This window comes from Aquarana catesbeiana, linkage group LG01 (assembly GCF_042186555.1).
Source record: "Aquarana catesbeiana isolate 2022-GZ linkage group LG01, ASM4218655v1, whole genome shotgun sequence".
Classification (NCBI taxonomy): domain Eukaryota; kingdom Metazoa; phylum Chordata; class Amphibia; order Anura; family Ranidae; genus Aquarana; species Aquarana catesbeiana.
Window position 1 is genome coordinate 94,836,281 of NC_133324.1, and position 13,364 is coordinate 94,849,644.

The 13,364-nt window shown below is 44.3% G+C and overlaps 1 protein-coding gene across 3 annotated transcripts in view; it reads left to right on the top strand.

Annotated features, from left to right (window-relative positions):
* Window positions 1-11,399, top strand: part of LOC141132932 (C4b-binding protein alpha chain-like) — a 126,182-nt gene extending 114,783 nt beyond the window's left edge. For all 3 annotated transcript variants that reach the window (XM_073621967.1, XM_073621942.1, XM_073621958.1), the window contains one exon: window positions 11,234-11,399. In XM_073621967.1, the coding sequence (XP_073478068.1) occupies window positions 11,234-11,273 (40 nt within the window). In that variant the 3' untranslated portion in view covers window positions 11,274-11,399. The remainder of the gene's footprint in view (window positions 1-11,233) is intronic.
* Window positions 11,400-13,364: the final 1,965 nt, after the last annotated feature.

Below are 13,364 nucleotides of genomic sequence, written 5' to 3' on the forward strand. Positions count from 1 at the left end.
CCCTTTTATGTGTCAGGCTGTTTACCATAGTTACCAAACAACAGAAAACATACCTGTTTACTGTAGCTGTAGAAACAATGGACTGTTCAAAACTGTCAATTGAATACAAAAATGGTATCTACGTACCATTGTCTACTCAAACCAAAACAGTCATTCTTTCAGTCTGAAACCTGAAAGAATCTCAAACAAGTAATGTCTTACTTGTTTACTGTAGCTATAGAGACAATAGCCTGTTAATTGAACTGTCAATTGAATACAACAATGATATCTACCCCCCATTGTATAAAACAGCATTTGTTTGAGAAATCTACTCAAGCCAAAAAAACTGACAGTAATCTGACCAACTCACTATTGTAATATTGTCCCATTTATCTTATGTCTGCTTAATATAAAAAAAATCATATTTTTAACAAACGAAACACATTCCGCCCTAGATTTTTTTTCTTTCAGACTCCATATGGAAAATGACTTAATTACTATGAAAACTCATTTTAAACATTCATTTTCCTTGAATGCAATGCCTCCGATATTTCTGTCATTGAGAAGGTGTTTCAGTCTTTAAAAGTTCATTAGAAAGTCCATTCTAAAGTTCTTTAGAAGCAAGTCCAGGCTTGTAATACATCAAAGGCCTTGCTCTCCACAGCTCTTTCGATCTTCCGTCATTCTTTCCATCGTGTAACCACTTTTCTCTGGTCTTCCTATGGATCAAATCGGAGACAGCCTGTGGAGTGGAAAACAAAGCGGATTATCTGTTCCTTATAATAATACATATTATGAATATATGAATGCAATCTATACACTGGGGGGAGAACCTCTGGGGGAATCTAGGATGGAAAAGGACTTGGGGGTCCTAGTAGATGATAGGCTCAGCAATGGCATGCAATGCCAAGCTGCTGCTAATAAGGCAAACAGAATATTGGCATGTATTAAAAAGGGGATCAACTCCAGAGATAGAATGATAATTCTCCCGCTCTACAAGACTCTGGTCCGGCCGCACCTGGAGTATGCTGTCCAGTTCTGGGCACCAGTCCTTAGGAAGGATGTACTGGAAATGGAGCGAGTACAAAGAAGGGCAACAAAGCTAATAAAGGGTCTGGAGGATCTTAGTTATGGGGAAAGGTTGCGAGCGTTGAACTTATTCTCTCTGGAGAAGAGATGCTTGAGAGGGGATATGATTTCAATTTACAAATACTGTACTGGTGACCCCACAATAGGGATAAAACTTTTTCGCAGAAGAGAGTTTAATAAGACTCGGGGCCACTCATTACAATTAGAAGAAAAGAGGTTTAACCTTAAACTACGTAGAGGGTTCTTTACTGTAAGAGCGGTAAGGATGTGGAATTCCCTTCCACAGGCGGTGGTCTCAGTGGGGAGCATTGATAGCTTCAAGAAACTATTAGATAAGCACCTGAACGACCGCAACATACAGGGATATGTAAGGTAATACTGACACATAATCACACATATAGGTTGGACTTGATGGACTTGTGTCTTTTTTCAACCTCACCTACTATGTAACTATGTAACTACATAAACAGTAGATCCAAGCCCTTCAGCTATAATCTCTCCTCTAAATGGCTTCTTGCCTGGATATCTGACTAACACTTTGCCCCCTGCCTGTACCCACTTCTGACCCTCCCAAAGAACATCAATAGGGAGGAGAGAAAATATACTGATATTTCCCAGAAGAACACTGCTGTTTATTTTGGAAGGTTTGCTGTTATGTAGCCTCACTTTCCACTCTTGCTGAGAAGTATCCACTAACCAGTCAGTCAGAGTCCCAGCCACTGTCTTGAAGCTCATCTGTCAATGCAAATGTAACTTCAAACCTACCTGCCAGATTCCCTCTCATTCCTAGATAGGCTTCAGCTTCAGATACGTCACTATTGGTTTCTATGTCATGGGAAGCAGTAACATGGTATCTGTTAAGCCCTGTTCTTTCAGGAACCTTACATAAATACTGAACTCTGCACTCCAGCTGTGGAATCTGTGCCCCAGCCCCTACCATCCTCTCATATGGTGTGCTTTTGGCTATTGGCCTAGAATTTAACAACATGACTGCCTGTGTGAGGACCCAATCCCACCCCCTTAGTGTATGTGTGGGTGTAAGTTTGCGTATCTGGTCCTTCAATAGCCCGTTGTATCTTACAATCAAACCAGCTGCCTGTGGATGGTATGGGATGTGGCACAACCAGTACACTCCAGAATCTTTGGCCCACTGCTGTCCTGTTGATCCAGTGAAGTGTGAGCCGTTATCACTTTGGACATGTTTGGGACAACCATAAGCAACGACAAGTTTCTGGAGCAGTTGAAGCGTTGCGGTTTGATCTGCACGTTTGCAGGGATGAACAAGCATAAGTCCTGAATAGGTGTCCACTGCAGTGCAACAATATCTCAGTCCATTATTTCCCCGGGGCAGGGGACCTATGAAATCGATCTGCCAGATCTCTGCAGGCCTCTCACCCCTCTTAATCCACCCGGTGGAGTACTTTTGCAATGGCCATTGTCGCACTTCTCCACACACTGTACAGTTCCCTATTACAGTTTTTATCATGTCCATGGATATAGGCAATCCTCTCTGCTGTGCCCATTCATATGTTGCTTTCTGCCCCAAATGTCCAGATTGCTTGTGGGCCCAGTTGGCCAAGTTCATCAAGACAGGATGAATTGGCACAACTGCCTTCACTTTGGCGATTTCATCTGCAACTCTGTTATAGTTCTCAAAGTCTGGGACTAGGGGCGCATGTGCATCAACATGCCCCACTTTTATGGTGTGGGAGTGAGCTTCCTTCCAGATGTAGTCCCAGACTTCCTTGCCTCCCCACACCATCTTTCCATGAATCATCCATTCATTGGACTTCCACGTGGGCATCTAAGTTGTCAGTCCTTTAAAAACTGCCCAGCTGTCAGTGTAGATAGTGACATGGGAAGAAGGATCCTCCTGAAGAGTCATCACCACAGCTTTCAACTCTGCATACTGACTGGACCCTCCAATTCCGGTCTCCTGCAGGACTGTGTCTGTACTTGGGTCGCAGGCTGCTGCTGTCCATTTACGTCCAGACGAGGTGACTTTGGCTGAACCATCAGTGAACCACGCTGACTCCTTCATATCTTCTGAAAGAGACTCAAAAGGTGGAGCCTCTTGAATGGGGGATGACTGCAGCACAGGAATTTCTTCTTCTGGCCGGGTGCTGGTAAAAGTGACAAGCCCAGCCAACTGTTTTGAAATGTCTCTAACATCCCCAGCTGTAATACCCCCTCTTTCTTGAAGGTACCACTTCCATTTCATCAGTGTCTGGTTCTGGGCTACAGCTGCCCTAGTGGCCAGTCCATTATCTCTCACCCATCCTGCTATTGGCAGTGCAGTATGGATGGTGACTGTGTCCTTTCCTGTAATGGTCTCTACATGTTGAAGTGTTGTGTAGGCCCCAAACAGGTACTTCTCTAGGGGCGTGTATCTCTTCTGTGCCCCTGTCAGTTGTTTGGACCAAAATCCAATGGGTATTGCTCTCAGTCCTTTCTTTTCATTTGGCTGCCACAGACTCCAAGATATGGTACCATTCTGCTTCACTACCTCCAGCTGAAATGGTACTCCTTGTCTCACAGGTCCTAATCCCTGATGCTGCAAAATAGCTTCTTTAGCAGCCAGGAATGCAGTCCGCTGCTCTGAACCCCCTGAGAACTCAATCTTTTTTCTGGTGACATTATATATAGATATATTATAGCAGAATCAGTCCAAGATGTGGGATGAACAATCTCCAGATCCCCACAACGCCAATGAACTTCTGTGCCTCCTTTTTGGTAGTAGGGGGCGACAGCGCCTGGATAGTTTGCACAACTGTCTCTGGAATTTTCCTCTGCGGCCCAGTCCACATCATTCCCAGGAATTTCAATTCTTTGGCAGGTCCTTGGACTTTGTCTCTGTTGATAGCCCACCCTCTGTTCTCCAAGTGCTCTATCAGCAGGTGCAGTGCTTCAGTTACATCTACTTTTGTCCCAGAGATCATGATGTCATCAATGTAGTGAAACACAGCGACTTTCAAATTCAGGGTACTTAAATCTCGGGCAATCAGTCCATGACAAATCATTGGAGAATGAACATAGTCTTCAGGAAGCACGGTGAAAGTGTACTAGCAAACTGGTCTTGACACTCTGGGTCTATCAAAATTGAAAAGAAAGCATTAGCCAGGTCTATCACAGCATGATATTCTCTTGCATCTTTAGCAATTTTCTCAACAATTGAGATCATATCTGGACTTCAATAGAAGTTTCTTTACTGGGTACACCGGAGATGAGAAAGGACTTACAGCAGGTCTAAGGATCCCTACTTTCAAATATTCTTAAATGGTCTCCCCAATTTCTTTGTGGCCTCCAGGAAGTCTGTACTGCTTGAGACAGACTGGCTTTTCTGGTGGAGGAATGTAGACAGGGGTCCATTTTGCATGACCTCTGACCACAGCCTTCATCGCCCTTTCCAGATACGCTTTATCAGGATACCCGAATGTGAATGTACCTCTTTCAGTCTGAATTGACTGACCTTGAAGTACATCCATCCCAGGAATATTTTCGGGTAACTCTGATACCAAAACATTTGTCATAAATCCTGATCCCTTGCCAATAGCTAATTTCACCCGTATCCTAACTGCTGGTGTAGTTTGCCCTCCCAAACCTTCTACATAAATCAATTCTCCTTTGTGATGGGAAGGATTTCCTTGCAAAAGTGTAACTTCGGCTCCGCTTTAACTAAAGCCATTACATGTGTAGGAGAAGATGACTTCCCCCACCATACAGTGACAAGTGCATATGGGCGTCGGTCTTCTGCTGTCACTGCCCTCACGGCTATTACAGGAGACTCACCTTCCCTTCATAAAGGATAAGGAACCTCCCAATCCCCTTTTCTGATTCTCTCTAATTCCTCCCCAGGATAAAGGGATTTGGGTTTGGGTTCATGTTCAGTTTTGGGAATTGGTTTGGGGCTAACAGGGGGGGTCTGTTCTGTTTCCTCTAAGTCTAGGCTGATGTTATCTTCACTAGGAGTAGTGTTTCTAACCCTGAAAGTTTTCCTTACTAAATGTTTCCACCTCTTCAGCATTTCTGCAGTAGAAATCCCATCTATCTCATCTTTAGGCTAGAAATAACAAGCCTGGTTTTCTCTTTACCTCCTATCTTCTCTACCCCATTCCTTTTCTTCTCTGTTCTTTTCTGCTTGTATTCTTCCTGTCTGGCCTTGACCTTATCTACTGCCCTGACAGGTTTTGTTTTAGTCTCCTCTAGCTCCCCCAACTGGCTTAAAAGGATTGTGGCTTCATGAATCTTGCTGTTTATCCCAGGCCTCCCAACAAGGACAATAATGGAGCCCTGAGATTAAATGGTGCAGACTTTATCAGCTTAGAGCGCAGAGCAGACGTAAAGGGTTCCATATCTGGACCCATCCATTCTGGAAACGTATTTAATCCAGTTATACAACCCATCTCACATAACCTGGAAATACCCTCTTCTATTGATCTCCAGGAGTAGGTATTTACCAGGTCAGTAGGACTAGCGTATACTTGGACTATTCCATCTCTCACAAGGTCTAACAGTGAAAAATTCACGCTAAACTCTCGGGCTTTTTGCATTGCCCGACGCAATTGTGGATCATGGGTTAACACTCCCATAGTCACTGCTTCCTTACCTGACAAAACAACACTGTCCGCCCCTTCATCCCATAAGCGTAGGAGCCAGGTCAATAGGGGCTCCCCAGACCTTTGTTTGTATTGCTTTGCCAGCTCATGAAGTTCAGTTTGTGTAAACTCCCGTACTTCTTCAAATTCAACATCTCTGGGGTTGCGATAATGCACCTCCCCATCTGCCATATCCTCTCTATCATGTTTCTTTTTCCTATGCTTAGTAATGAGAGGTCTGGCATACTTTTTCTTTCGCACTAGCAGATCATCTTGCGAAATATCAAACTCTATCTCCTTATCCTCACTATCATTTGAGGAGAGCACATCCTCACAATCCCAATTTTGGTTTATGGCCCTTCCTTTTCCTTACGGCATTCATTGATTTGGTCATGAGGGCTGCACAACGCTCTTGCAAATCATCAGCCCGACTAGCAGTTGAACGCACACACTCTGAAACAACTGCTAGCTGGTCTTTTAATACCTTAACTTCTGCTTCTGCCTTCTCCCTTCTCTGTGATTCAGTGTAAATAGCATTAAGGAAATACCAGCCCACAGTGGACACTGTCCTCTTCTCTCTTTAAATCCAACCCCTTAAGGCTAAAATCTACAAAATGATCTGAGACTTTATCACCCCAAGTCAGCTTTAAGGGAGAAGCATACTTCACAAATTCTTTAGCAAGAGGCTCCCACTCATTGTCTCTGGCCCAGATAGGTAAGCTGCACACTTCCTTCTGGCCACCAGAACCCTCTGCAGCCTTGCTTTTCCTAAACAGCTTATGCAGCATTTTACCTAACACAAGCTACACAACACACTACAGAAAAACAGGTCTGCTTCAGTTGAATGATAGCACAGATCCCGGACGAACCCCCAAATGTTTTGCTTGCGTCTATCTAGCAAGGTTATTCTGTGGTATAAGCAAGGAAGCTGAGATTTCTGCAGTGTGTAAATGTGCTTTACTATACAAAGATGCTGTACATACAAAAACGATTACATTATTAGGAATACAATACAAGACTGACAGATATCTATAACAAGCAAAATGCCTAGCAAACCGAACAGCCTATAATAGCCTATATTATTATAATAGCCTATAATAGTAATAGCCTATAATAGTACAAATACACTTAAAGGTTACTTACCTTCTTTTACTGTATGTTCGTGATCTCCATTGGCAACGATTCTTCTGGAGCATCAGGCAAATGGGTGGTTTCTGATGTTACAGCATGATGGTGTGTGTGTGTGTGTGTGTGTCTCTACTCACCCCTTTTATGTGTCAGGCTGTTTACCATAGTTACCAAACAACAGAAAACATACCTGTTTACTGTAGCTGTAGAAACAATGGACTGTTGAAAACTGTCAATTGAATACAAAAATGGTATCTACGTACCATTGTCTACTCAAACTAAGACAGTAATTTAACAGTCATTCTTTCAGTTTCAAAGCTGAAAGAATCTCAAACAAGTAATGTCTTACTTGTTTACTGTAGCTATAGACACAATAACCTGTTAATTAAACTGCCAATTGAATACAACAATGATATCTACCCCCCATTGTATAAAACAGCATTTGTTTGAGAAATCTACTCAAGCCAAGAAACTGACAGTAATCTGACAAACTCACTATTGTAATATTGTCCCATTTATCTTATGTCTGATTAATATAAAAAAATCATATTTTTAACAAACGCAACACAATGGCTGTATTTTCTCCGGGCATAAATCCCGTTTGATCTGGATGAATAGGGGATAGAATAATTGGACTAAGACTGGTAGCTAATATTTTTGGCAGTATTTTGATGTCTACCTGCAGTAAAGATTTTGGACGGTAGGAGTTGGGGTATTGGGGATTCTTGCCTGGCTTTGGAAGTACGATAATTACCGCTTACCATAGGGATTCGGGGAGGGACTCGGATTCAAATATATGATTGTAAAGTTTCAGAAGTTCAGGAATCAGAGCCTCTGAGTATGTTGCATAAAAGTTGAATGGTAGACCATCCTGACCCGGGGCTTTGGCTGGCGCAAGGGATGATATCGCCAAAGCTACCTCATCTTCGGTAATGGGGCCCACCAGGTCCAATGCCTGAGTTTTAGACAGATGGGGAAAAAGTATGTGCTGCAAGAAGGTCCGAGTCTCCTGTATAGCGGTTTCACTTGGGAGGTGTATAAGTCAGCATAATAGGAGCGAAATGTCTCCGCCACTGATGCAGGGTCCGTAATAGGAGAGTTCTGTGGATCCAATAAGGATACCACCACCGGTGGCCTAGCATCATGGTGGGCCAGGTAAGCTAGGAGTTTACCCGCACGCTCACCCTGTTCGAACACTCGTTGTCTTGAAAAGAAATGCTTTTGTTTAGCCTTTTCGTAATGTAGTTGGTCAACTATACGTGTTTGGAGCTTGAGCGTTAAGACATTGGACGGTGTGGGCTTTAATGCAAATTCGTTCATTATGGACACTAATTTCTCTGAGGCCTGTCGGAGCAGTAATGTGGAGGAAGCTTTCAGTCTGTTAATGCGCCTAGATAGAATGGAGCGGGCGTGTAATTTAAATGCTTCCCATACCATGCCTATAGATGCCGTATCTCTATTGGTGTCAAAATAGAACCGCCATTCACCGACTATCTAGTCTTGTTCCTCTATGGCTGATAGCCAAAAAGGATGAAGGCGCCGTGTGCGTGGCCCTGTCTGAGGAGCAAGGCGAATAGTGGCCCAGCATGGGGCATGATCTGACGATGACCTAGCGTGATAGCCTGCATCCTCCAGCAGAGGGAGCAGAACATCCGAGACAATAATATAATCTATTCAGTAACCGCACTGATAATAGACTAAATTGTGTAGTCTTGGCTATTAAAATAGACACACCACGTGAATAGGGGGTGTATGTGGCATGGTATGTCCATCCTATCCATGGGCGTCTCGGTGCCAGCTGGAGTTGGCCGGTAATATGTGTCTCAACCAAGACTATTATATCTGCCCGGTAGGATCTGAGACAGCCAAATACCTCCGTGCGCTTGAACTTGTCCCGGACCCCACGGACATTCCAGGTTAAGAATTTTATGGTGGCCATGCACTATTGAGACAAATATTTCCCATTAGGAGTATCATGACAGTCCCCAGAGCCGGTTCACCCACACAATTCCGAGAGATGCATAAACTGGAACATTGCAATAACAAAATGTGCCATGTATGTTTATAACTCTTGTACCTTGTTACCTTGCAAACAATTAACCATAACTTATAACTTTCCCTTTCCCCCCACCAAGCCCTCAGCTTCCCCAACTTAGCTGGGGCATTATTCCCATAACCTTTACGGATTAGTCCAATCAACTTAAAAATTCTTAATGTGGACTATTCCGCATCAACCTTTCTAGCACCCACGTAAGACTTCCAGGCCACGTGGGTGATAGTCAACGTGTCTACCTATACGGGGGGCGCACATTCGCTGTTTTCAGGTCCAGTTGCAGGACTGGTGAGTTATGTAATCAAGGATGTGCATAGTCCCGCTCTCGTAATATGTAAGGGGTAAAGTGGAGGGGAATGATACTCCCAAGTATATGAAGAGGAGCAAAAAAAAAAGCCCCCCCCCCAGAACGGCCTTAGAGAAACAAGAAAATTTTGAGGAAAAGAGGACCATTATACCGGTACAATATCCCCTATGCATTTTGGGTTGCAAACCATTTTAGGAATCGGGAACAACCGTTATATCAGGCCATTGGTCTTGATGACCATCTTACTGGAGATAGTGGACAGGTTATGATACCAACATGGATTCAAGGGGATACAGGTGAGGGGTCACGGTGCTCTGAGCCTATAAATACAATGTGTAGTTTTATTGCAGTGAGGTGAGCACCGTGCCCCACATATATTCTGCTACATGGGACAAGCTGTGGGCAGAAGTAGGCAGGTTTCCGTAGAGGGGCAAAGTACAGATCAGCTTACCCTTGGAGCAGGGCTGATGTTGTTCTCCATTAGGCGGGACGATTTCTGTCCACATCTCTGGTCCAACCAGGCAGAGGCTAGAGTCGGGTCTTCAAGGAAATATGCTCGGTCTTCTCCCACGATGCGGAGACGCGCTGGGAATAAAATGGCATACATAAGATGGTGAGCCCTCAGACGTCGCTTAACTTCCACGAAGCGGGCCCTCTGTTTCTGGACCTCCGCCGAAAAGTCCGGGAATACCATTATGTGACCCGCTTGGAAGGGGATGTTTCCCTTTTCACGATTTAAACGCAGAATGATATCTTGGTCTCGATAGTTTAGTAATTTTGCGATAAAAGTGCGTGGCGGTGCCCCTTCTGGAGGGCGGCGTGCAGGCATGCGATGAGCACGCTCTACCACAAATGTGGTGGATAGTGCCTCCCTGTTATAGGTTTTAATTAGCAGCTTCTCAAGAAAAGTGGCAGGATCCGGACCCTCAGCACCCTCTGGCAGCCCTATGAAACAAAGATTGGATCTGCGGGCTCTGTTTTCAAGATCATTTTGCTTTTGGGCCAGTTGCTGTAGTTGATGTTGCACTTCCTCATGTGAGTGTTGAAGAGGATGTAGTATATCCTTTGCCTGGCTAATTCTGGTCTCCGTGTCTTTCACCGGGTCCCGGAGTTTAGTCATATCCTGTCTGATGAGGGAGATGTCCACCCTTATCTCCTCTATCTTTGTGGTCAGGAGCGACTGACATGCAGAGATAGCTTTCAGTACCTTGGCAGTGTCAGTCGCCGTGTGCTCCGTAGGTGATGGCGGGGGGTCGCCATCTTGCTCCTCGTGGTCCCGCTCCTGTCGCCTGTATCTGTCCAGGGTTGATGAGGCGGTAGTGTTTCTCTTCGGTGGGGACATGATGGGCACAGTATAGGAGTCCCAATCTGTAAGGCAGAGGTGCAGTTAGGCCGTTATGGGCACGCAGGATGTTAATACAGGATAAACCGAGAACGGAGCTTAGCTTACTTGCGTCCTACACCATTGCCGTCCAGGCCATGCCCCCTAGAGCAGTTGTTTCAGCAGTAGGAGGATACATAATCAGTTTTCCAAAAATGTAAACTACCGGTACTTTATTTTTTCTTATTTTTATGCAATATTAGTTTTATTTAATATCTATATACTATAGAAATATACTTGAACATATTTAAGTACTATACAAAAATAAACTCCAATTGGACAATATAAAGTACTGTATATAAAAAAATTACTATTGCAAACTTTTAAATAAAAGACTGTTTTTCATTTTTTACATTCTTTGTTGCATCCTCGGTACTGCTGAACCTCCCAAAAAATTTAAGCCATTTCCTGTCTAAGTGCACCCGCTCTGGCATCGGCGGACATGCATGTGATAGGATGACAAAACAGAGCACAAATGAAAGTTACAGTTGTCACCCTATAAAAGGAAATGGTGGCAGGATTAACACAAATTCCATAATGAAAGCTGAAGATTTATATATATTGAAAACAGTTTTTGAAATTATATTAATATGGTAATGCATACTTGAGATTTTAGTGACTGGCTTTAGACCTAATTTAATGATTTCATCCTGTTGGAAAAACACAGTTTCCTAATATATGCACATTGTTCTGTTTTACAGATATTTACTTTCAAGATTAGGTGATGATGACTGGTTTTGACCTACCTGAACCTGTCCATAAATCAAGCTCAAGACAACCAAGTTTTCAGAGAATTTCTGTATTTTAGTACATTGTTTTTATTCTTATTTTCTTCAGAGTTAACTTGCAATAAAACAAGAAAAAATAGAGTGTGTGGCATTGAAAATTGGCAGAATGGTAAATCAGAGGTTTCTAGCCATTTTTTGGGGAGTTATGAGAAATAGCCCTCCCCAAACAGACTGTGGCCCTAACTTTGCAGGTGTAGCAAGGTCTCCGGCCTCCGGCCTCCTTCGGTCTACTGAGAACCTCCAGGGCCAGAGATAGCTGACATCCTTCTGTATATGGTGGGTTGTGAGGCATAGTGGGTGTAAAGTAGTTAGTCATTGGGCGCCAGACACTTCTTGAATGCAAAAAAGATTTTATTTCTCTTAACAGAACTTTGGGAGAGAGGGTTAGGGCCAAGACACCCTTAGGTAGTTGCACGGTTAATTGGCAGACTCCAAGACTTCAACAGGAGGACAGCCATGCAGGGAAAGACATCCAGCAAGATGCCACATCTGCATGTGTAGAATCGCTGTCTCCTATGGCAACAGTCTTTAACAGTTCCTAACACAAGTTGTAACAGTTCCTTCACTTCCACTACAATCACTTCTTGTAATTCTTCAGCCAACTGAGCGCCCAGTCTCTAATTAGACTTGATGATTCACTGCCACTGAATCCCTTGAGCTCCTCCAATCTTCACAGTGGTATCTTTCTAAAGCGTCACCCCCGCCTCTCTGCTGGGTCCCTAGCTTGACACTCAAGATACTTATCAAGCTTCACCCCACTGGCCTGCTCGGTCCCTGGCTTGACACACAAGGCTGCTCTGCAAGCGTCACCTCTACTGGCTGGGTCCCTGGCTTAATACCTACTGAAGTTTCCCGATTCTTCACCGTCCCCTGTAGGTGAGAATACTGCTCCAGTACTTGCTTCAGCTACTCACTGTGGTCCCTGGTAATAAGGTGGTTGGTCCCTTAGTGGCGACAGCTTCCTCTACCTCCAACCAAGACAGGTTCTCTGACCGGCAGAACCGTTGCTTTTGGTTGGACAGTAAGCCACAGTCCCAACCCTGCGCTGCTCTCTTGCTTCTAAATAGGCCCTTAGACAGCCTAGCAGCCAGATGTGCCCAGGATTGGCCCAATCTCCGGCCTAGCAGCCTGGGCAATACAACACATGTCCACCCAGACAGCCGTCCAGGTGGCACCTGACTCCACCCAAATATATAGGTTCTCCCAGCAGGCCAAGGAATTTAACCACTTGCCGACCGACTCACGCCGATATACGTTGGCAACGTGGCACGAGTGCGCAAAACAAACTACCCATACATCGCTGCATCATCCGCAGCTAGCGAGGGCCCACGTGCCGCGGGAGCGTGCCCGCGGACTCAATGTCTGCCAGTGGCCCTCAATTGTGGCACAGAGAGGCAGAATGGGGAGATGCCTATGTAAACAAGGCATTTCCCTGTTCTGCCTAGCAACATGACAGGGATCTACTGCTCCCAGTGATCGGAGCAGTGATCTCTGTCATGTTCTAGTGAGCCCATCCCCCCTACAGTTAGAACATGCTGAGGGAACACAGTTAACCCCTTGATCGCCCCCTAGTGTTTAACCCCTTCCCTGCCAGTGTCATTTACACAGTAACCAGTGCATTTTTATAGCACTGATCACTGTATAAATGCCAATGGTCCCAAAATAGTGTCAAAAGCATCCGATCTGTCCGCCGCAATGTCAGCCACGATAAAAATCGCAAATCACTGCCATTACTAATAAAAAAAAAGTTATAAAAATGCCATAATTCTATCCCCTATTTTGTAGACGCAATAACTTTTGCGCAAACCAAAAAAAATAGCTTTTTTTTCAAAATTGTCCCTCTTTTTTTGTTTATAGCGCAAAAAATAAAAACCGCAGAGGTGATAAAATACCACCAAAAGAAAGCTATATTTGTGGGAAAAAAAGGACAAATTTTTTCTTTGGGTACAACGTCGTATGACCGCGCAATTGTCAGTTAAAGCAACGCAGTGCCGTATCACAAAAAAGGGCTTGGTCAGGTAGGGGGTAAATCCTTTCCAGGGCT